Source organism: Alosa alosa, chromosome 8, assembly GCF_017589495.1.
Source record: "Alosa alosa isolate M-15738 ecotype Scorff River chromosome 8, AALO_Geno_1.1, whole genome shotgun sequence".
Taxonomy (NCBI): Eukaryota; Metazoa; Chordata; class Actinopteri; order Clupeiformes; family Clupeidae; genus Alosa; species Alosa alosa.
The window spans coordinates 17,566,266-17,590,127 of NC_063196.1; the positions used below are offsets into that span (position 1 = coordinate 17,566,266).

At 44.0% G+C, this 23,862-nt stretch overlaps 1 protein-coding gene and 1 long non-coding RNA gene across 2 annotated transcripts in view; one reads left to right on the forward strand and one right to left on the reverse strand.

The window, feature by feature from the left end:
- Positions 1-2,075: 2,075 nt before the first annotated feature.
- nkain2 (sodium/potassium transporting ATPase interacting 2) overlaps positions 2,076-23,862 on the reverse strand; it is a 166,094-nt gene continuing 144,307 nt past the window's right edge. The window contains exons 5-7 of the mRNA XM_048250887.1: positions 23,316-23,376; positions 9,124-9,205; positions 2,076-5,603 (exon numbers count right to left, since the gene is read on the reverse strand). Of these exons, the coding sequence (XP_048106844.1) occupies positions 5,594-5,603; positions 9,124-9,205; positions 23,316-23,376 (153 nt within the window). The 3' untranslated portion in view covers positions 2,076-5,593. The remainder of the gene's footprint in view (positions 5,604-9,123; positions 9,206-23,315; positions 23,377-23,862) is intronic.
- LOC125299561 lies at positions 19,133-19,808 on the forward strand. Its single transcript, XR_007194395.1, has 3 exons — positions 19,133-19,211; positions 19,391-19,603; positions 19,717-19,808. It is a non-coding gene; the product is annotated as an uncharacterized LOC125299561 (long non-coding RNA).

Genomic DNA, 23,862 nt, shown 5'->3' on the forward strand with positions numbered 1-23,862 from the left:
TGTAGCCCATAGTCCATGATGTAGCCAGAAAGTCATGAAATGTTTCTTGTGTGACACCTTTGTAACGGAAAACCTTTTTATAGCCCATCAATATGTACTAACCCAGCTTATATTAATTTGCACAGATAGGAGAGACAATTACTCTCTAACTAAGCCAGAAAGTCTTTGAGCAACTGTACTGAATACCTTTTAGCTATGGGCATTTCTGTGTCGTCTTCCAGGTGAAAGAATGTCCTGGATAGGCCTACTCTCATCAGACAGCAGTTTGTTTCTCAGTATCTGTGTGTTGCATTTTTGTGTAAACCCTAAACTGACAAGTAAGCTAGCTATGTAAAGATACACACAAGGACAAAAAGACACACACACACACCTAACAATATGTAATGCATAGGGGTCATCTACTTAACAACTGAAATACCTTTACTGGCTTTACATTGTAGTCAGCATAGTTATATAATTTCCTAACTTTGTGACACCTAATAGCTACTATCGCTGTTGCCATTTTACAGTAATAGCTTCTCTCCCTCAGCCAGTCATTGTTCACAGTTTTTCCTAAGGCCCTTGAGCATACAGTATAAGGGGGCGGGGGGGAATACTGATGAGCTATACTGTAACAATAGTGGGAGGTAGCCATTGATTTCACTTTCTCTTTAACGCATCCATGGCTTGGGTATTATGCAAAGATGTGACTTATTTTTCAATCGACTCATTGCGAGGAGATCTGATTTCCCTGTGCAGAGAGGGGGCTACATTATCTTCCCTCCTTCCAGAGGGCAAGGCTTTGTCTACAACTGAAAAGTGATAAAAGGCCTCAGAGTTTCAGGGAAGAATGGCATTCATGCTCCGTATATTTAAAAAAAAAAAAAAAAAAAAGGGGAGGGGGGTACAAATGAAGGGGCTTAACGTTCAGGCACAAGATAGAGAGAAGAAAACAGAGGAACAGGAAATTGTACATACTGAGCACCTTCCTTTGAATTTCCAAACTCATGGGACACTGCATGTGTGCTATTATCAAGAGCCCTCCATTGTTGTGGAGAGAACTTGAAGGCACATGTGTTGTTTGAGCTATGAGACACAATGGTTAAGATAAAAGGTTTTCAGATTTACTGCTGTATAGGCCTACACAAATAAAAGAAGCATACCTTCAAATTGTGTTTTCTAGAAACTTGGCAATGAATTTGTTGGATAGTGGATATGATATTGTTTAACCACTAAGCTGAAGAATGTCTTGAATATAAATTCTCTCCTCAGAAAACTATCCTACTGACTTCCATAAGAAGGGATTTAAATACAGAGGAGGTCAAACCTGATGCTCGCTATGGTAAATCCTACACCCCCGAAACTGTATCAAACATCCCAACTATTTCCTATTCTAATAATTAAAAAAACACATTTAGAGAACACAACCTTCATGGCACACATGGTAAACTAGGTCACAGATGGTTGATGAGGAAGGTTTGTTTGCCGTGTGTTTGTTTGTGGGTCAGAGACTGGGGTGATGGGGACAATTGGGGCCTGTTTACATTTGTTTTTTGAATGTGTCTTGGGTGATCCAATCACAACAGGCCAGTTCTACAAGTGTAAACAATTAACAAGATGCATTGTAAGCTCATTACCTGCTGAGCTGGTCTGAGATGCATTTGACCACATTTGTTTTGTAGTGTAAACGCAAATGCATTCTGATGTGTCCCGGACAATGGGAGTTCTAATGACTGTGACGTTGTGCAGTAATGTAATCTTAACATGAGTCATCAATGGCGACACCTACACACTTTGGATGTGTAAACAAACAGTGATGTGTCTCGGCTGACCTCTTGTGATCGGATCACCCAAAACATATTTTCAAAACAAGTGTAAAAAGGCCCATAGTTAGCAGGTGTGTGGGCTGTGCTGGCTTCAAATTCAGGCAGATCTCTAAGGTTGTACTGAGGACTCACCTTTTACTGTCACTCATAATGCCATGTCACTCTGGAGAGAAACACGTTCTTGGTGAAAGCAGGAAGTTTAGAGGAAGGGGATATTGGGAAGGTATATGGGAGAAATGCTGTCCAACAAACTTGAGAATGAGAGTAGGATTAGAGATTTCCACTGTCTTGTCTTGTTTTTTTTATTATATGTACAGTCATTTTTGAAAAGTAACAGAAATAGAAAATAGCTAAATCTATTCCAAAAGTAGAAGACAGCACTGAACCCAACCCAGACCACTGTGGCCCTGCGTCAGAACTTTGTGAAGTTCACTTGTGTTGGCATTGCACATGAAAAAAAAGTAACCCAAACAAAAACCAGACAAAAAGAGCACTGCTGTCATATGTGATTACATACAGCCTACAGTAATTGGAAATTTAGTTCAATACACTATACTGTATATATCCCACAAAGTACTGGACATGGCTACGGTCTCAAGTGTTATTATTTACAAACTGGCATCAGCTCAGAGAAGGGAGAGTGATGAGCAGGAGCAGTTCTGTTGGAACCATAGACTGTATATATAGAATGCCTCGGTGGCTTCAATTCTATAGAACATAGCTGAATGGAGCCACTCTGTCCTATATACAGTCTATGGTTGGAACTACCCCTCAGTGATGGTTGGTCTCCTGGGAGTAAACTTCATGCAGCAGTAGCACCGGTGTATCAGGACCATTTCCTCTCGTCCTCCACGCTTTTCTCTTCTCTGTCCATCCATCACCATTTTAATGACCACAGACACAGCAGGGGGGGGGAGGCGAGGGGAGAACAGAAAAAAACAAACAAAAAAAAAACAGGACGTAGGTTGACATCTCGCGGGTGACTAAGTCTTGGAGAGAAACGATGAGACAAGTTCCCGTGGTGGTGTAATTTGGACGGTGTCCGTCTCTCTGGATGACCTCAGCTTCCACACTAATGAATACCACACACCACTCAACCATAGCAAGGGACTTAGCTAAGCTTCATCATAATACCAGGTAAAACTGCAATGAGATAGCACTGTATCATATATAGTATATGTGTACATTCCACACTATTCAGATTCAAAGTCAGTTGTATGTAATTCTCTTGTATGCTTCATTTTATTAATGGGTCTCACTGAACCTAAACTGCCTTGGGCTAAACCAGTCGAGCAGTGGAAGGCTCTATAGAACTCTAAATACTCTAATCCCCCCCAGACAAACACATTGAACCCATGAAGGTACGACTGTATGTCTCAAATTCAGTCTCCAACCCCCACATCAGTCTGAAATCTGTCTGAAATCCAATAGAATCTTAATGAGAAAAAGATCTCCCCATAAATCATTTCTCTTGTAGAATTAGTCAGATTTAACAGAATTATTTTTTAAAAATACTAAAATAGAACAACTAAACATACAGTATTTGCTTTCTCACAGTCTCTGACTTGTAATGGCTCCAAGCCTCTATAAGCTCTGTCATGTTGGTTTATTGTCATGACGTGGATCTAGGCACTCTCTCTCTCTCTGAAGATGCAACCTCTGTACCACTTAAAAATGCTTATGAGTGATGCAATTTGGCGATAGTGCCTTCATTCCACTATGCAAGTGCTTGCTAAACTTGTCTACGCAGCTCCGCAGAGGGCTGCATTAGTGGACCACACACAACAGAGGGATACATATTTAATGGACCATCTCTGGAATAGATATGTGTATGTGTGTGATTGATTGAGTAAACAAGTCCACAACACCCCTCACACCATTTTTGTAGTTCCCAGCAGGCTGGTCCATATCCAGACGTGGCGAGTTTGGGCTGCATGAACCTCTTGTCATTGAGAGAGAGAGTCGCCATTGGTTAATTTTAGCTCATCATGGCAGATACATAGTACGTTCACAATAAAAAAAAAAGCCAATAGTTTCACACCACTGAAGAGAAAGGGACAACAATAAGTATATTTACTGAGTGGCCCCTGGGATTTCATAGTAGCAGTCTTCAGAGTTAGATGTTCAATAATAGTGCATTATCTTATACTACCTTCCCCTATCTCTCCCATTCATTGAGGGAGGCAGAGGGTCTGTGGCCCAGCTGGGGTCCATGAGCTGTCGACTACACAATGCACAAAGACTTAGTGGCAACATGAACCCCAAGCTGCACTGTCCTCTCTCCACGCCTCTCGCTGTTAGCAAACGTTATCTTTACGAGGGGTTTCCTCCTTGTAACTTTGTACAGTTTCAAAGACAAAAAGAAAAACAAAAAGCCCACTTACACAACATAATAAATTATTAGTCCACTATAAAAAAGAGTAAACACAGCCACACATGTTAAAAAAGCTTGAAGTTGAAAGTTACAACCGTATTTCTTCTTTTTTCCTTTTTTTTGTTACTTTGTTGGGATTTTTTTTTGTCAAACGAGACTCAAGGCTGTCTTATAAAAGCACAAAATTCACATAACCTTACAAAGCAACCACAGCTGCCTGTAGGCCAACTGTTATTTCTACCAAGGTTGGGTTATTTCGGGCTCTCACAGATTAAATATGCAACAGATTTGGACACCTCATGCAAACAAATACAGTCGATCTCGATAGTGACTTTGAACAGTTGTCAAAGACGGAAATCTGTGGAGTAAATGGTAACTACATTTTTTGACTGCTGTTGAAAACTCATCAAACCATCCCAGTATCTCAGGGCAGCTTTCAACGTCCACCTGGAACAGTTAGTCTTGGCACTTTCAAGATAAATACATCCACTGTAGAGTACTGTAACAAAAGCTTGGTTGGGAAAGACATTTGTGTGCCCCCACACCTCCCCAGTACAATGGCTCCGATAGATCCATCCGCCATTGCTACGAGTAGCCACCTGTCAATCATGGCATCAACACCATACGTCTGCTTCTCTTCCACCCAGTCTTGCTTGAACTACATTGGATGACTAAAGCCTTAATGGCTGATTATTGAACATTCATTAAAGTGAACAGTATTTATACTCAAGATAACACACTTAGCACTCATTTAGTTCACAATTCTTTCCATACATGGCACATATCCAAAGGTTCCCTTTTTTCTAGCACCCCCCTCTAAAACCCCCCTCCACATATACACGGTCTCGCTCGCTCACACACACACACACACACTCTAGTTCTCTCTCTCTCTCTATCTCACACACACACACACACACACACACACACACACACAGACCTACACCCTCCCCTCTCACCCTAACCCCCCTTTTCCAGGTAACATCCAACAAAATGTATCCATGCACTCTCTCCATCCACCCTCTCTGCCATCGGAAAGAACGAGGGGGGGGCATTATATGTAGGTGCAAGGGCCTGCAGTTGCAGTCTTGGTCCTCCAGGGGGCGCTGTTGTTCCTGCAGACACTCCTACTCCCCAGTTCAGAAGAGGGACCGGCTCAATGATTAAAGAAAAAATAAAACAGGGCAGGGCAAAAACAAAGGAAATCCAGAGTGTGTGTGTGTGTTCATTAGCTTTTTTGTCCATTCATGTGTTTGGGTCTTTCAGGTCACAGGTCAAAGTGTCGATGTCCGGCCCTTCCTCAGGTACATTTGTAAGACACTATCAGCATTAAGACATTTAAGAAAGATGACAAAAAAATTGTTGCAACAACAGTTCCTTCTCCTATTTGATTGGTTCATAAGGCAGTGTGTCCTTGCTATTTCGACCTGTGAAAGGAAAGAGACGAGAGCAAAAGTAGATTGTGAGCAAGACCACATTTCACACCAACATTCCCTAATATGCTTAAGAAACATTATAAAACATCTTGTACATCCTACACAGCTGCAATACAAAATGTCTATATCAACTTACTGCCGTTGACACTGATCAGAGCTGTGAAGAAACTATCATGCTTTAATAATGGACTCTTTCTGGGATGTGACCCACACATCAGTCAGGCCGACTCTCTCTCTTCTCTGTGTGTGAGTGAAGTGAGCTCCACTTCGATTCCGTCTCAGTGATTTGCTCTGCCAAAAGGTCCAATCTGCTAAAACCTGACCTTCAATCTAATAATAGTGTGAGCTATAACATGTCTAGAGTGACTAAGAGATTTAATCCTCATCGGGGTGAAGTTCTCATCTTGCCTAAATGTTTCCCCTTGGCTCTCTATCACCAGCTATTTTGAAGGACAAGAGAGGGAGAGGGAGAGGGAGAGTCTTTACAACAAAGTGGGACTTTTCATAGGAAGAGGAAGCCATATCATAATAGGGTGCAATACAAGATACAATACAGACATGCTGGATGATTATAGAAGAGAGAGCAAGTGTGTGTGTGTGTCTGTGTGTGTGTGTGTGTGTGTGTGTGTGTGTGTGTACGTGTGCGTGCACACTCTAATGGAGTGACACAATCCCCTTCACCACTGGAATAATCCACTTCCTTTAATTTGAAATGACATAATCTCCAATCACCCGTGTTTTAATCCGTCTGCTGTCTGCACACAAGGCTGGACTCCTCTTGTGGATCTCGCTCTCAATCTTAACTGTCCCGTGGACAGTCTGCATTTGTCTCCATCCTCATACTTTGTGTTTACATTTGTGTTTGATGTAATACTGTTCGTCAGATGCAATCAACATGATGGCGTTTATCAAAGAGACAATGTGACTCTACTCTGAAACCGTCCATCGTGGGCCTCCTGGGCCTTTACTTGTCCAACTGACGGCTACAAAGCTTGTCTTGGCATAGAAAAAGTGGTCTTCTTGTACACAGAAGTTCTCTAATCAAGAACCAAAGTCAACTTTTCAAACTGTGAGAGTGTTTAAGATCCCTTTCCAACCTGCAAACAAGATTCACTGAAAACTTTACACCCATTGAGCTGGCTGTGCTCTCTCTCCTCTCTTAACTTTTCCTGGCTGCTGCCCCTCCCCTGTTTCTCTGGCACCCGAGTGCGCCCCGTGGCACTAAGAGGGGGCAGCTAGTGGGCAGCCAGCACACCAATCTGCGCCCAGATCAGACGGAACACATTGTCCTCTGAATTGGTCCAAGTCTGGCCACGGCCGCCACGCCTCCCTAGCCATTACCTCACCTTTCTTAGCCCACAAAGAGGAGGTGATTTATGGTGAAGAGAGTATTGGATTCTCACCACAAGCAATCCAAATGTATCTGCCCATTAATGTCTTTATTTATTAAGGGGAATGCCATTGTGTTTATGTAGGGCAATACATCTCGACTTCTCGACTACCCTCTGCCCAAAAGGCTGGCACTACTTCACAGAGCCCCCCCCCCCCCCTTTACCACTCTCGCCAAACGCCACTCACATGCCCAGTCAGTCAGATCTGCTGTGCCCGGATGTCTCTGGGGAGCGACAGCCCTGTGTGTGTGTGTGTGTGTGTGTGTGTGTGTGTGTGTGTGTGTGTGTGTAAGAGTGTGTGTGTGTGTGTGTGTATGTGTGTGTGTGTGTGTGTGTGTGTGTGTGTGTGTGTGTGTGTGTGAGAGAGAGAGTGTGTGTGTGTGTGAGAGAGAGAGAGTGTGTGTGTGTTAGGGGTGAGGTTGTGCCCAGACTAGTCTTGCCCATCACCACAGGCTCCTTGCTCGGTGCCTGGTAATTGGCACAGACTGGGAGGTTGTACCCACCCTGCCGGGCATTTACATACATGATCAGCCTGGGCTCTTGTCGCCTCGCGGAGGGAGGGCGATAGGACTCTCTGGAGGTGACTTTGGGTGAAGTCGGAGGAATGCCTGACGCACTGTGGGCAGTCTCCTGGGAGATCGGCTAATGATCTCCGCTAGCTAGCTCCCTCCACACAGCCACAGAGCTCAATTAAAACAGCAATATAAACAAATGCCAGGGGGAGAGGAGCTGTTGGAATGGGCCAGATATTTTAGTCAGCTAAAAGAGCCTGATATAACACCTGCTGAAATGACCCAGCCTATCCTGGTATTAACTACGGGGCTTTTACTCAGCTGAATGACAGCTTTGACAGTTGAATGAAGTGGTGCTTCACAACATTTTAACAGCAGGGATAGAGGCAGCCGTTCAAACTATGGAATGTTTCAGCATAATTTGAACAGAGACACACTTGACTAATGTGCACATTGAATGACTGGTTTCACAGAATGCAGTTAGATATCACTCAGATTAGTGTGAACTAAAACATACCATTTCATCCATACTAACTCTCTCTCTCTCCCCCCCCCTCTCTGTCTATATGTCTTGTATGAGCTACTGTATTGGACTTTTCTGTATACTGAAACCTGGGAAAGAAGAACTATAAATCACTGGATACAGTCAGATATGATTCAAATGACTCTCGACTAACACAAACTATTCATCCATACTAACTCCTCTCTCTCTCTCTCTCTCTTTCTCTCTCTCTCTCTGTCTCTGCATATGAACTACTGTACTGGACTCGGTGTGCTGTACACTGTGAGCTGAGAGAGCAGAACTATCTCCAGTCCATCAGTGTCAATAAGAGGGGAAATCCTCCTAACCCCTCTGTGTGAGTGCGCCACAGCTCCTGCCTGGGTGCACTCGAGCGCGTCCCCCTTCCTACAACTTCTAAAGCCGGCGGCCTCCTCGGAGCATACGCTCGCCTTCTTCTCCTCCTGTTGACCCAGGTTATTATCCAGCCTGTGTTGACTGTGATATCATTTTTCCCTGGGATTTCACACACACACACACACACACACACACACACATATTTACACACACACCTTGATGCCTTGCACACACACCTTTACATTATATACACACACACACACACACACACACACACACACATTCTCTTCATCTTCTCATTCTTTCTGGAGTCCTGGGAAGAGGATTCCTTCTGTGTCTTGCTCTCGTCTGACTACACTCTCTCTGAATGCGCTGCAGGATACTACGATCCATCCAATTTGTGTCGGAGGAGGTAAACACAGAAGGGTGTGTGTGTGTGTGTGTGTGTGTGTGTGTGTGTGTGTGTGTGTGTGTGTGTGTGTGTGTGGTTTGGACTGGGAGTGCTCCACAAAGGCTTTGACTGGTTACAACAACAACAGCAGCAGTAACTGCAGCAGTGAGTGCAAGGCCAGAGACTGGTGTATCTGGCAGGATGGAGGCCTGTGTGTGTGTGAGTGTGTGTGTGTGTGTGTGTGTGTGTGTGTGTGTGTGTGTGTGTGTGTGTGTGTGTGTGTGTGTGTTTGTGTGTGTGTGTGTGTGTGTGTGTGTGGCCAGAGACTGGTGTGTGTGGCAGGCAGGAGGCATCCACTCACATGTACATTGGTTGTAGTTGCAAATGCGATGTCTTCTGAGGGCCCTGATATCCGTAGGAGTCGAAACCGCCTATAAAGTCAACTGCAAGAGAGAAAGAGAGAGAAAGAGAAAGAAAGAGAGAGGGAAACAGAAAGAGAAAGAGATAAAGAGAAAGGGAAAGATAGAGAGAAAGAAGACATAGAGTGAGACATAAAGGAAGGGCAGAGTAGAGAGTGGAAGTAGGGAGAAGCACAGAAGGGAGACAATTTGATCACTGCATCCAATCAGGTCGTGCTGTTCATCTACAACGTGTCTGTGTTTGTGAGTGAGTTTGTATGTATGTGTGAGTGTGTGTCTGTGTGTGTGTGTGTGTGTGTGTGTGTGTGTGTGTGTGTGTGTGTGTGTGTGTGTGTGTGTGTGTGTGTGTGTGTGTTTGAGAATGCGTGGAGATGGCAGTGAGCCTACATCAGAGTGATAATCCCGACCAGTGGATGATCAGTCGCCGGGACCGACTACAGGGAACTGGGCTGGGTGTGATATCCACCCTGACTCTCCAACACACACACACACACTCTCTCTTTTCCACGCTGGATTAGCAAGCGAGGGTAAAATAACAAGCTGGACAGGATTAGCCGGCGACCCCACAGCGGAGGCCGGCCAACGGGTTTGAAGCCGCAGCGGGTCCAAGTCTATCTGGACCGGACCACAAAGCACCAGGGGCAGTGCGGCGATAACGATCCCATGTTGGCCAGAGCCAGAGCCTGTTTCTCCGACAAACGAACACAGGGAGATAAGCCCTCGGAATTAGACTGACGAGCTTTTCCACAGGCCAAATCAAAGGAGCCAGACAAAGAGAGAGAGAGAAGAGAAGAGAAAGAGAGAGAAGACAGAGAGAGGGAGACAGAAGAGAGAGAGAGAGAGAGAGAGAGGAGAGAGAGGTGACCAAAGAAACGAGAGAACAGAAGTAAGATTGGAAGTTATTAGCTTTCTAATGACAGATTTTGGGAGAGGTGCTGTCCACCCTCCTCCTCCTCTTCGTCCTCTTCCTCCTTAAATCCCTAAATCCCCACAGATCTCTCTCGGTGCCTCTGGGGCCGCCCGGCTCCTGTTCCATCTTATCAGGGCGGCGGCAGAGGTCAGCTTAGGCATGCTGTGGTCAGCCAAGCAGATCTACTGCTGCAGCGCGAGTGTGGACAGAAGGGGGGCTCCTTAAATTTTTTTTTTTAAAAATCGACCGTGAATATGATAATTAGCCTTCCACCAATGGCCTGCTTCCTCATCTGTGAAATAAAATCAATATAAACCACAGTGGATATACACGGAGATTTAAACTGCCCCCCAAAGGGCTAGGCTACAGGCCGCCTGGAATGTTGACTGTGTATTACAACAAATATTTAAATGTGCTCCCTGCATTATGAAACTGTCCTCATCATTATACAGCTATGAACCACATATGCATCGTGAAATATAACACTAAAGAAGAAAATGCATATGAATGACCTTCTGTAGGCGCTGTGAACTGTATGAACTTATCCACAGGCTACATTGCTAATGCCAGACAGCCATTGTGTTTGCAGTACAAATGCTCTTTTTTAAATATCTCCTGCTTTTGATGTGGCAAATACTCTCTAAAAGGTCCTAATGGCTTAATGCCTCCTGGCTATACATGTATGCCTAATTAATGAAAAAATGATATTCAGCTGTGGAAGACTAAAACAAATCCTGGCTGTATGGGTTTGTGACAAAATATGCTTACTGGAAATGCCACTAGAGCTCACTGGAATACTGCATAACCCCCCCCCCCACACACACACACACCCACACACACCCACACACACACACACAAAAGGCACATTGATTTAGTCTTTTAAGCAGCCAATTCTTTGTTCAAGTGTGTGTTTTTGGTGGAGGCGTGGTAGTGGTAGGAGATATAACACAACAGGAGCATCTTCTACACTCCCCTCTGTGCTGGTTCAACATTCCCCTTGCTTGCCAAATGATGAGTTCAACAAATATCATCAGAGATGGAAGAGAGAGGAAAGCTCATCAGTTTCCGCATGTCGGCACTCTGCTGTCTGAGTCTGATTGCAATTGTCCCATACACAGGGACACAATGACTACGACCTCATTTTCTTGTTATGAATGCAGAAAGCACCCCCCTCTTTCTCTCTCTATCTCACTCCCTGTATTAGTCAACCTCTGCTTACTCTATCATGGCGGCGGTGTGTGTGTGTGTGTGTGGGGGGGATGCTTCTTCACCACCTCTCTCTCTTTCCCTCTCATTCTCTTGTTCCCTCTCCACTTTAAGAAGCTAAAAATCGTTTTAAATACCATCCTTTTTTTATTTAAATGCCCCCCCCCACCCGGAACATTACCCTTGATAGTAGCTGTAATTATGGCGCGAGGGCGTTGATTGGCTCGGGCTGCTCATTACCTTGGCTGAGGTGCTTCATGTACTATATTAATTAGAACTTTAATAGCTGCTGCAGCCCCCAGATTAGTGTTCCCTCATGTCTAAGGGATCAAACCATCAATATCGCTCTCATTCCTCCGACTTGGGATGGGGATGAGGTTGGGGGTTGTTGGGGGTTGTGTGTGTGTGTGTGTGTGTGTGGGGGGGGGGGTGTTGTTGTTGTATGCTGAATGTTTGACAATGTTATTACTGCGTGTTTGGCCAAATTAAGAGACGCCGGCCGTGTCTCAGGCGATGTTTCATTTGCGAAGGGGAATCAAAGTTTTCCGATACGCCGGTGGCGCCGTTAATCACTTCTGCTGCCAGCAGGCAACAGCTTCATTTGCGAGCTCTCTGTACAGGTGTAGAGGAGAGTTCTTAAGAGAGTAGTGGTGGGGGAAGGGGGAGGCGAGTGGGGGAGGCGATGAGTAAAGCAAGTGATTTAGGGTCGGGAGAAGAGAGTTTAAAGACAGGCAAGGAGGTAGACGTGTTGTTGCTGGTACATACAGTATCAATTTATACGTTTGTATTTGTATGTGTATGGTTGCTGCTGTCTAGCCAGATACTCTATGAACATTACTGTCTATCTGTCACATGAGAGACTGTGGTTGGGGGTGGGAGATATAGTTCAGTTCAACTTAAACTTCAGTTAGAAGATAAGAATAAGGGAAATGTCTGCATAAACTCCCAAAAGACAGTTTCAGACAGTTACAGTAATTAATGAGCATGACCCCAGCTTTAACAATACACTAGCTGGTGATTGAACTGGCAAGGATGTTGATAGGATTTTGATAGAATTTTTCAAATCTGAGACCTTGATGGTCCTCCATTGCTAGTGGCCTTGACTAAAACAGCAATCTTCCTTAGTTGCCTCCCTACTACAGTGTCCTTGAAATGTGTTCCTGAAAAAGGAACTATCAAACTCCCTTAAAATATTTAAAGGACAACTCTGGTCCAAAATGCAGCTGCTCGCACACTCACTAGAACTAAAAAATATGAACATATTTCCCCTATCCTGGCATCTCTACACTGGCTGCCTGTTAAAAGTCGCATCGACTTCAAAATACTACTTCTAACATACAAAGCCATTAATGGCCAGGCACCAGAATATATTAAAGATCTCCTAGTCCCATATAACCCACCCAGACCGCTACGATCACAGAATACTGGCCTTCTTGTAATTCCAAGAATCTCAAAAACTAAGGTAGGCAGAGCTTTCAGCTATCGTGCACCCCTCCTCTGGAATAATCTCCCTTCCCCAATTCGACTAGCAGACACCCTCCCTATTTTTAAGTCTAGACTTAAAACATACCTCTTTACTGCCTCCCATAGTTAGGTATGGTGCGGTGTGGAACTTCACCAACCTCAGGGATTTTTGGAATGGACCACCCTGCTGAGTCCTCGTGTGACTGGCACCCCAGTCACGCGTGTGATGGTGGTCACTGACCATACCTGTGCTGGTGTCTACTACCCCTCACCATGCTTTAGTTATGCTGATATAGCATAGTGCTGTCATGGACTTTTCATGTGCCACGCTGTACAACCCCCCCCCCCTCTCCCCTTCTCTCTCTCTCTCAACTCTCCCTCTCTTGCCTATTCTCACTATGGTATACTGTAACAATATATAGTACCACTGATTACTTATTGGCATTAACCATTTGGATTTTCAGCAATACTTACCCACTCTACATCTCTCTTTCTTCCCCCTTACTGTACCTCACTTGTGAGGTATATCATCACCAGTCATCAACCATCCGTGTGCCTGGCCCTCCTCTCACCCATCTCACCTAAAGTCCCATCCTCGGCTGCCCTATTACTGTCCCCCTATCTGGATTCCTGGCCCGTACAGTCCCATCACCTGCCTATGACAACTGCCCGGATTCCTAGCCCGTCTGCCGACCCACCACATGCCCTTTGACAACTCCCTTCTCTTGGACAATTCCAACACTGGACTAACTAAAGATCAGAAATTGTGACATTATGATATGCGATAGACTGCTTTTGGTCTCGTTTTCCTGCATCGATACTCCTGCAGCAGATTTGCTAAAAACTGGAAAATGTTTTGATTTGTAAATCTACAATGATGAATTATTCAAAATTATGACTACCTTGTGGTACGGTATTCTTTGGAGGACTAATTGTGGGACTTAGAGTATCACCATGTGTGCAATATTGGAAGTATCATTGTAAAATAAAATATGCGCTGTGGATCCTGCATCAGGGCTCTACAGTGCGCCCATTTCACTCGCACATGCGAATAAAAATGAGGCCGTGCGAGTGCAAATTTAATATTTAGGCGCACTGGTGCGAATGACTTCTAACCATGTCAATGTTTGTCTACAAAATACACCGCAACATCGAGAAACATTACTGGTGCAAGCCATAGAATCACGTCGCGAATGCAGCATAAAAACTACACCTCCCATCAACGTTAGCAGTTTCGCGTTGTGACTCGCTAGTAGTCGCTTCTATCAAATCCAAGAGCGCGCAGAAAAAGGGGAAAGTTAGACTAGCCAGCCAAGATGCAAAGATTAAAGAAATTAGTTCTTCTATCCACCGAATTCATTGGAGGAACAGGATGAGATTCTGAGAATGCAGTGAGAGAAGGAAAGGTAACCTAACATGCCTTTTAGCCCAGTAGACGTATTGGCTGCAATATGCAAAATATAGCTGTAGCGAACGAACCGGCACAAAAGTACCCTCCCGTAATACTCCCATTTTATTCAAAGATAGAACGCTACTGACAACTCCAGGCTTCCACGCATGTATGTTTGTTTACACCGAATACAAGCTGAAGTGCAAAACGAAAGTAGGCCTAACGTTTGCCTACTGCCCCCATCAATGCAGATATTTCAAATAAAAACTAAAAGTATAAAACATATATCCTTGATTAGCCTATGTTGGGTTTTGTGGAAGAGAAAATGGACTGTTTTAGTAGTAGTAGTCTTATAGTAGGCAGTATGCAGTCAGATAGGTCACCATGGGCATATTTGGATTAGCTATAGATGGATTCACAAATAAATAAATTAGCCAACATTTGGCAGGATACTTGATATACAGGCTAAATGCAAGTATGGCAATGTATTATATTATTTTACATTAACAAAATGTAGGAAAATAGAACAGACTGAAAATAAAGTAGGCACTGATCTTTAAAATGCTGTTTCCTGTAGCCTAAATGTTGTCAGTCATTCTTAATATTCGCAATTGGTGCACTGGCATGTTTAACTGTTAGCTGCAGTATAATGTTAGATTATGTGTAAGTTAAGTACAGAACTGACTGTGCTCCCAAATTTTTGTCTGTGCTCCTAAATTTTTTAACTTGGGCGCACAAGTGCTCCTGAAAAAAAATGTTAGTGTAGAGCCCTGCTGCATGTATATTTTTCAAGGGGTTAAATAAAGATTTGCTTTTATCCTTCAACTCACAGACGGGCGCTTTTGACTTTTGCAGTAATGATAATGCATTAGGTACACTGAAGTAGAACATCCACTTCATTAGAACACAACATTCTGTCTTAACCCAAATGATCTCAGAAGAGATTAAATAAGTAAACATTGGGATTTCATAGTGAATGTATATATACATGATGTCTATACTGTACATGTCCCTGCCTGAACTACTATTTGGCATAGTCCGATATTAAAATCTGCGGTTTGTGGTAAGATCCTCATTACCCAGTTCACAGAGCACTCTTCAGGGTGAGTACTATTGCTCTTTGTAGTACTGGTGCTGTCCTTAGCTGGATAAAGGGGGATTCTGTGAAGTACTGTAGTCACCCTGTCATTATCCACAGAATAGACAGAACGGGCATAGTCTCGAGCGTTATGGCTCTACCGGGCTTCTCTGAAACTCTATTCAGATGTTAATTACTCCACTTGGGTGTTAAGTTAAGTACTCTATCGGGACTATTGGGCCCTGTCGATCAGCCATTTTGGTCCTAAAAGGAAACGCGTGCGCACAAACGGACCTACTTCAACAATCTCCATTAAGATTCTTTCCAGCATAACTTATTGTCAGTGTAAGGGCTGAGCTACACCAGGTGCGTAACTGAAACGTTCCGTTCGCGTTGCGTCTGCTGCAACAATTAGCTTCCATTATAATCAATGTAAGTAGCTACACCAGACGTGACAGTGGGGCGTACGTTCGAAAAAAATAGACCATTCATCTAAAATGGATTTTACGCGTCGCGAACGGAACGCTTCAGTTACGCGCCCGGTGTAGCTCATACCTAATTTTATTGGACTGTGGCATCGTGTGGTTTTTTGGTTTCAATCTGAAGATTTCTTTTCTCTCCACAGACTCAGGTTACGGGCAATACCCAACTGGACATGGGCATGGAGTGGCTGTCATTCCTGAGAGCTTCTAAATAGATGAAAGCCAAACCAGTCCAGCCACTGCCTGACTAGGGAAAGGAGAGAGAGAGCATGCAGTAGAGCAAGAGCAGTGGAGAGAGCTGTGAGAGAACGCTGACGCTGACACTAACTCATAGACAGTGAGAGATGATGAGGCAGGTTAGACTGTGGTACATGTGTGTGGTGATTGTGGTGAGTTTGGGGAGTCTAGTGTGTTCTGATTACAACGAGCCACTCATGGCCATGAAGGATGGCGACATCATCGGGGGACTCTTCCCAGTGCACGAGAGTGTTAACATTAGGGAAGGTGAGGACGGAAAGTCTTTTAAACGAAACTGCACCAGGTGAGCAACAAGTCATACTAACACTAATAACACTACTATTACTACTAATATCAGCTCATTAAGACCTAATAATACTACTAGACGTTTTTTTTACCCTCACTAAAATGGAGGTGATGGTGACAAGGTTTACAGGTTGTAAAAACCGGTTGGCTAGTAAACATTTTAGGACCAAAGATCTGTTTGGCCCATGAAGCTCGACTTCACAACCGACCTCAGCCCACCTCAGGCATACTTTTTATTTTTTCCACATTGAAGTATAATGGATTGAAATATAATAAATGTGATGGGGTGGTATATGACCGGGTAGTACATTTCATGATAAAATGGCTCTAGTAATCCAATAATAGTCAAGTTATTGACTTAACCTACATGCTTTCAATTAGAAATGTAATTTGCTTAGCAATGATAGTGTTAAAGCTGTAATGAAAAACAGTTATTCCTGTCTAATTTGTGTGAGTGGGTGTTGGATTAAACTTGATGTAAAAGAATGTTAGAATTTTTCTACTGTTTCTTGGGTGCTCTACAGGCAGACATTATTAAAAATATTTTGCTATTTGCAGTATGCTATTTCCAGACAAGTGAATGTGATGGGACGGCAAATAAAATCAAGACACTCAAAAAAATCCTAAAATGTTAACGAAACAAACATGAATAAATATGTCTAATGTCATCAGGAAAATACATTTAATTCTGAAAATAACAAAAGTTTGATAAGTATTTAACATTTACGTAGTGATAGTTTAAATGTAGATGTCATGTCGGTCAACCCGGACACATGGAAATGGCCATGCACTTGTGAAAAATAGTTAAAAATAGTGTGATACTTAACAAAAATTAGCTTTAGGCTTTAGAAACACACTTCAGCTCAAATTTCTCATTAAATGCTCATTAAATGCTTTGGACGCAAATGGCACCCTTTCATATAATTACCCTAAATAATAATAATAATAATAATAATAATAATAATAATAATAATAATAAAGATAAAATGTACTTATGTAGAAAACAATTTATTGAAACAATTTATAAACATTCAGATTATTATTATTATCATTATTTTTATTTTTTAATTTCAAAGACAGATAGGAGAGACAGAAGACAGATAGGCCTACATAAGTTTTTTATACATAGAAGTTTCATTATCCATATGATCTGTGGTTAGGGTTAGGGTTATGGTTAATTTCAAAGACAGATAGCAGAGACAGAAGACAGATAGGCCTATATAAGTTTCTTATACATAGAAGTTTCATTCTCCCTATAATGTGTGTGGGTGTGTAGTCATGAGTTCTATACTGAGTTCTGTTTTGCAGGATGTTTTAGTTCATACAACTCGATGTGTTTATGCAGGTATAGTGTGGCACGGTTTCTTCAGGCTCTGATGCTGGTTGAAGCAGTGGAGGCTGTGAACCGCTCGCCTCTGCTAGGTAACCTGATGCTGGGCTATCACATAGTGGACACCTGTTCGGACGTCACCACCGCAGTGGCAGTTACCCAGAAATACCTGGACGTCTATTCGGTCAACAAAGAGAGCAAACTGGCCCCCGGGCATTTCAGACCCGCCACTGTGGTCGTAGGAGGGTACCACTCAGAAGTCTCCATCGCTGTGGCTAAACAGCTGTCCATCAAGCAAATCCCGCAGGTAGAGCCAAAGTAGCAAAACTTGGATTCTTATCAGAACAGTCGGGCAACACACCATTGCAAGTTGATTATGAGGCGGGTCTGAGAGTCTGGGAGCTAGCCCGAATTCACCCCGCCCCAAAAAATGTAATGATGTCAAATGCCTTAATCTCTCTTTCATGTTCGTCTTTAAAAAGTTATTGCGCTGCCAATGTCTTTTATAACAGATGCAATAGCGGAACCAAAACATTTTGTTTCTCTAGCGGTAATGATTGTGATTGTGCTCAGGTGATGTGGAAGGATGACTGCTTCACTGTTACGCATCTGTCCATCACCTAATGTAGCTGATTTGATTGGCCCGAACATATCTTAACCGGACACACTTCTCAGTGGAGCAACTCCAGACTGAATTTCCTACCCTCAAATTTTGGGGTGGGGTACATTCGGGCTGGCTTCTTAGATAAGAGTAAACTCCACATCAGACCATACAGTATCACAAGTCAGAGTGACCTAAAGCAACAAAGTATATACATTTATTAATTTTGATTGTATCACACTAATCCCAATGCACGTGTTTGTTTTCAATCAGATCAGTTATGGTTCCACTACGGGGATTCTGAGTGAAAAATCTCGCTTCCCAGCCTTCATGCGGACAGTACCAGAGGACAACTATCAGGCTCAGGCCATCGTTGACATCCTGGTGGGCCACGGCTGGGACTGGGTTGGTCTGGTGACCACTGACAGGGACTACGGCCGTTACGGCGCCCAGCGCTTCCAGCTGCATGCGGAGAAACAGGGGATCTGCATCTCCTTCAGCGTGGTGCTCCCGGACATCCTCGACGACACCGAGCTCAAAGACGGCATCCGCAGCACAGTGCGCCACTTGGAGAACAATCCAAAAGTCCGCGCTGTGGTGTCCTTCGCTAAACCCGACCACATGATGTACATTATGGAGGAACTGACCGCCAATGCCACAGGTCGTGTCTGGATCGCCAGTCATAACTGGGCCACGTCCAGTCGTGTGCTCCTGAACCGCGACCTCGATGTTGGGACTATCATCGGGGTCACCTTGAAATCAGCAGACACTACGCGGTTCCAGACGTACTTGGACGGCCTGGATCCTGACCCGGATGGTCACCAGCACAATACCATACTGCAGCAGTACCTGTGGTCGGAGGGCAAGGACTTGACCCAGCCAGAGCTGGGAGCAGCGCTGCAGAAGAAGATCTACCCATACACCATGTTCAGCGTGGGGCTGGCGGTCAGAGCCATAGCCAGGGCCGTGGTCAACCTCTGTGCAAACAGAGACTGCAGAGGGGGCAAACACTTTAAGCCGTGGGAGGTAAGTGGTGTGTGAGCTGTGGGGTGGTAATAGTGGGAGTCGTGAGAGGTAAGCCTTACACAAAATGATTATCTGAACTCTACATCTGTTCTTGCATAAAGATATTGGTCTATGAACACCCTTAATGTGTGCTTACAATTGTTACTCCTATTTATTTTATTGGTGGCTCCTCAATGTAGCTGAAGCATGCTTTGAGGACTGCTACCTTTGAAATAGATGGAGACTCATACAGATTCAACCATCATGGTGACATTAATTCTGGATATGACCTTGTACTCTGGAGGAGCCAAGATGGTGAGGTGGATGTACATGATATCGTGGCTAAGTACGACATCAGTTCTCGCCGGTTGTTCTTTGTGGGAAATGGCAAAGAGAAGGTCTTCAGTCAAACAGTAAGTGAAATGTATGGAACTTTGTGATGGAGTGCCGTCACATAACTTATTCATTTACCACAAAAGCCCCCCAAAAAACATACTTAACAAAACTATGGGTTTGTGTGTTTCAGGGAAATGTAATATCCAGGTGTTCTGCCAACTGTCAACCAGGACATAGGAAGGTGTCCCAAAATGAATGGCCTGTTTGCTGCGCTGGGCATGCTCCTGACCCTGGTGGTGCTGGTGCTGTTTCTGGCCCAGTGGTCCACACCAGTTGTGAGGGTCTCTAATGGGCCCATCTCCCTTCTGCTCCTCATCTCTCTACCTGGCACCTTCGTCAGCGCTGTGCTCTTCGTGGGCAGGCCTAACAACCTCCAGTGCCAGGCGCGCCAGGTGCTCTTAGTTTCACTCTATGTGTCTCCTGCGTCCTGGTCAAGTCCTTCAGGATCTTCCTGGCCTCTCTACCGTTCTTGAGGATCCTCCTGGTCTCTCGATCTAAGCATCTCTACCGGCCCTACCTGATCATTGCATTCTGTGTGTGTCACCAGGTGGTCATCTGCACGGTCTGGCTCATTTTAAATCCTCCCTTAGCCGAATGGAAAGACCACAAACATGATAGGATTATACTGCAGTGTAACGAGGGCTCCTTCCTCTTCTTTGGCCTCATGCTGGCGTACATCGGCCTCCTAGGCCTGATCGGATTGGTCATCACCTTTATGGGGCGGAAGCTGCCACACTGCTACAACGAGGCCAAGTTCACCACCTTCAGCATGGTCATCTACCTCATCTGCTGGGTGGTGTTCGGGCCCGTCTACGCCCAGGCACAGGCGGGCGTGTACCTCCCGGCGGTGGAGATGGTCGTGATCCTCATCTCCGCCTATACGGTCCCCAGCTGCCACTTCATGCCCAAGTGCTACATCATCTGCTTCAAGAGCCACAGCAACAAACGCGAGGTGTCCCGCCTGAGGAACTTCATCCAGCACAGGGATTATCCCGAGCAACGATCGAGCTACTCGGAGGCTAAATGGTTATCTCCAGTATTCATCCTGCCTCCAATGCCTGATTCGCCGCTACCACAACCACCAGAACTGCCCAACAACTCCTCCAAACCAAGCACCCTGAGCTCAGAGTAGCAATCTGAATGTCATAATGCTGTCCTCAACCTGTCCATAGTAGCCATATTTGTAATATTAGGGGCATGTTCGCTGCGTCAAAGTAAATCGTTACTTTAAGTCACTGACAAGGCTCAACACATTATTACACTTCTGGGATACTGTGGAGAGGGTCCCTACAGACAAATCAATGTAATTTTAACTCTGTAAGTGTATGGAGGGGATAAAAAGGACTTGTGCAGTTGTGCAGGTTGTGCAGTCAGGACATCACCTATTGTACACACTTTCTATTCACAAGATCGACTAGAGTAACAGAAAGGCAATGCACTGACTGCACAAACAGTTCTTTTTTATACCTTTTCTGTACACTTACAAAGGTAGAAATACTTCAGTTTGTCTGCAGAGACCCTCTCCATAGTAGCATAGGTGTGTAATGATTTTGTGAGCCAGGCAAATGGCTTAAAAGAGTGATTTACTTTGAAGTAACAAAGACACCCCCAAAGGCTATGCTATATTCTATTGAGGTGTAAATACTAAAAACTGCACAGATTAACATCGCTTTGGTCCTCAATGAAAGCTTACACTCATTTTCATCCAAAAATAGACCCTAGTATGACCCTCCAAAGAAATGAAGTTGTCCTTTATGTAAAAAAAAAAGTTTCCAACATTTCTTTTGACTAAACAATTAAGTTCTTAGCATTTGTTTTCTGATACATTATTTGGGCTTTCTAAATGTCCATTAAAGGTACACTATGGAAGATTTTCACCTTAATATAACCTTTACTAAGCCAATTTGATGGAAAACAAACTTGTAATAATGGAATTGTTCACCTAGCATAGCCATACAGCACAGCCGTAGCGAGTCGCTAACGAGAGAACCAGCCATGCAACTTCAAGAATAGGCCCGAAGACATCTGGCACAGAATCATAAAACATTACCTTGTCAGTATATAGCTATTTATAAAAGCATTTTCATTGTGTACAGGGGGAACAAGCCACGAGAAGTAGGCTATTTACAACGGCAGAGTAAAATATAAATATCTTGCGCCTCTAGGGGGAGCTCCTACTGAACTTGTATAGTATACCTTTAAGTTAATCTACACTGCACCTTAAGCCAATATGAGGAATTAGACTTTTGATATATATTCCCACCCCCTTATACAACAGTCTGAGGCAGGAGAATACAAAACATGACGCATCGACAAGTCTCTGTTTCTGCAGACTACAGTAGCTGTCATGTAGTGAAGGAAATCAATTAGCCCTCCATATCCTAACCCTGGCAAAGATACCCACACTGAGGGTGTCCAACCAGGGCTGGCAGCCCAGACCACAGGCCCTTGTCTGGTGTTGATGGATGTCTTGCTTAAGGGCATCTTCATTGATGCTAAATGAAAGTGATGTAGCTTGATGTTGCCAGGGAGAAAGACATTTTTTTTATTAGACTCTAGGTGTGAAAAATTAATAAAGAGGACATGAGCACACACACACACACACACACACACACACACACACACACACACACACACACACACACAAGAAGCATGAGAGAGGGGGAGCAATGTTCTCTCAACACACAAACAAAAGCAAACACATGCACCCACATACACCTACTAGCCGTTGCCTAATAATGAGCACTCAAAATAGGACCGAAGAGTAATAGCAGCGCAGACAATGGAAAAACAGTGTGTTCTGGTTCTGACTGTTAGTCACACACACACACACACACACACACACACACACACACACACACACACACACACCCTACCTCTCCTTCAGCTGTTGCAGCTGCACATCCCTCATGGCCTCCCCCAGAGCAATAAATATTAATTATATATTAGGCTAAAACAAAGCAGGACCTCTGTCCCAATTATTTTACCTTTTAATCTGTTAAAAAGAGGAGGCGGGACCAGAGGGAATAATTCATGTGTCTCTTAGAGTGAGGTGATTGAGGTTTTACACACACACACACACACACACACACACACACACACACACACACACACACACACACACAAGAGATACCTGATCTTAACAAATGGGAGTCATTTCCTCTCTCACACACACACACCTCTCTTTTAAGGCAAGCAATTCACAAGCTGGTGCTCCCAGATCAATAAAAGCAATCTTTTAAATCCGACAAAATGACTACATTCAAACGTTTCTTTTAGCCGATGCATCCAACATCACTCACACGACGTGAGAGGCATGCCTCTGCCGATTTTCAGCAATTTGGAGTGAATATGCGGGTCAACCTCAATGAAAAGCAGGGCTGAAAATTGGAGTGGTTTCTCCACGCAGGGCCCCTTTTGTGATGAAGCTGAGGGGCCGAGGATGTGATTCACAGTAAGCAGCCGACTCACAAGCCACCTAATTAGGGAATAGGGTGTTTCTTTGGATGAGGCTCGCTACAGATAAGCACAAATGCCTCCCGCCATTGCCAACAATGTAAATACTTCATCATCCGTTCATGTCGCTATAACAAAGGAAATGGCATGCGAGGCCATCACTATTGTGGAAAGTGAAGTGAAGTATGTACGGCGTGAGGCTTGGAGAAATGCTTTCAGACAAATACATCCAAAGACGTGTATTAAAGGGAGTGAACATAAACAGGTACTTACAACTGTCTTCTTCCTCTGAAATGAGCTTGACAACATAACAGGCGTAAATGAACCCAGCCAGCTGAAAAAAAGAACAATAACAAAATGTCAGCCATACAAATAAAAAACCTAACAGCATTGTTCCACTTGTGTGGAAGAGGTGACACATTAAATGTTAACTAAGGAACTAAACAGCCCCAAGACAGAGAAACAAAGCTGAGAGGTCCAGGAAGGGGCTTTTTATGTGTATTAGCTGGTAAGGGCTGCATTAGTACATCCACAATAGAGAGAAGGTTCCAGAAATGGGTCATTGGAGACTGAAGCTGTAGACTGAAGCCCCCCACTCCCTCACACAAAAATAAATAAATAAATAAAATAAAACAAAAAATGTGCTTTCATGTGAAGCAACCCATTAATGATTTTACACAGAAGTCCATTCCAGAGAGTTCTGCTCAGAACATCTTTTAACAATATACCCCCTTCCCCCCCCAAAGACTCCGGTCACACTGACACACGATAGGAAAGGACTAATGGATGGCCACTGCAATGTGCACAGAAAACAAAGCAC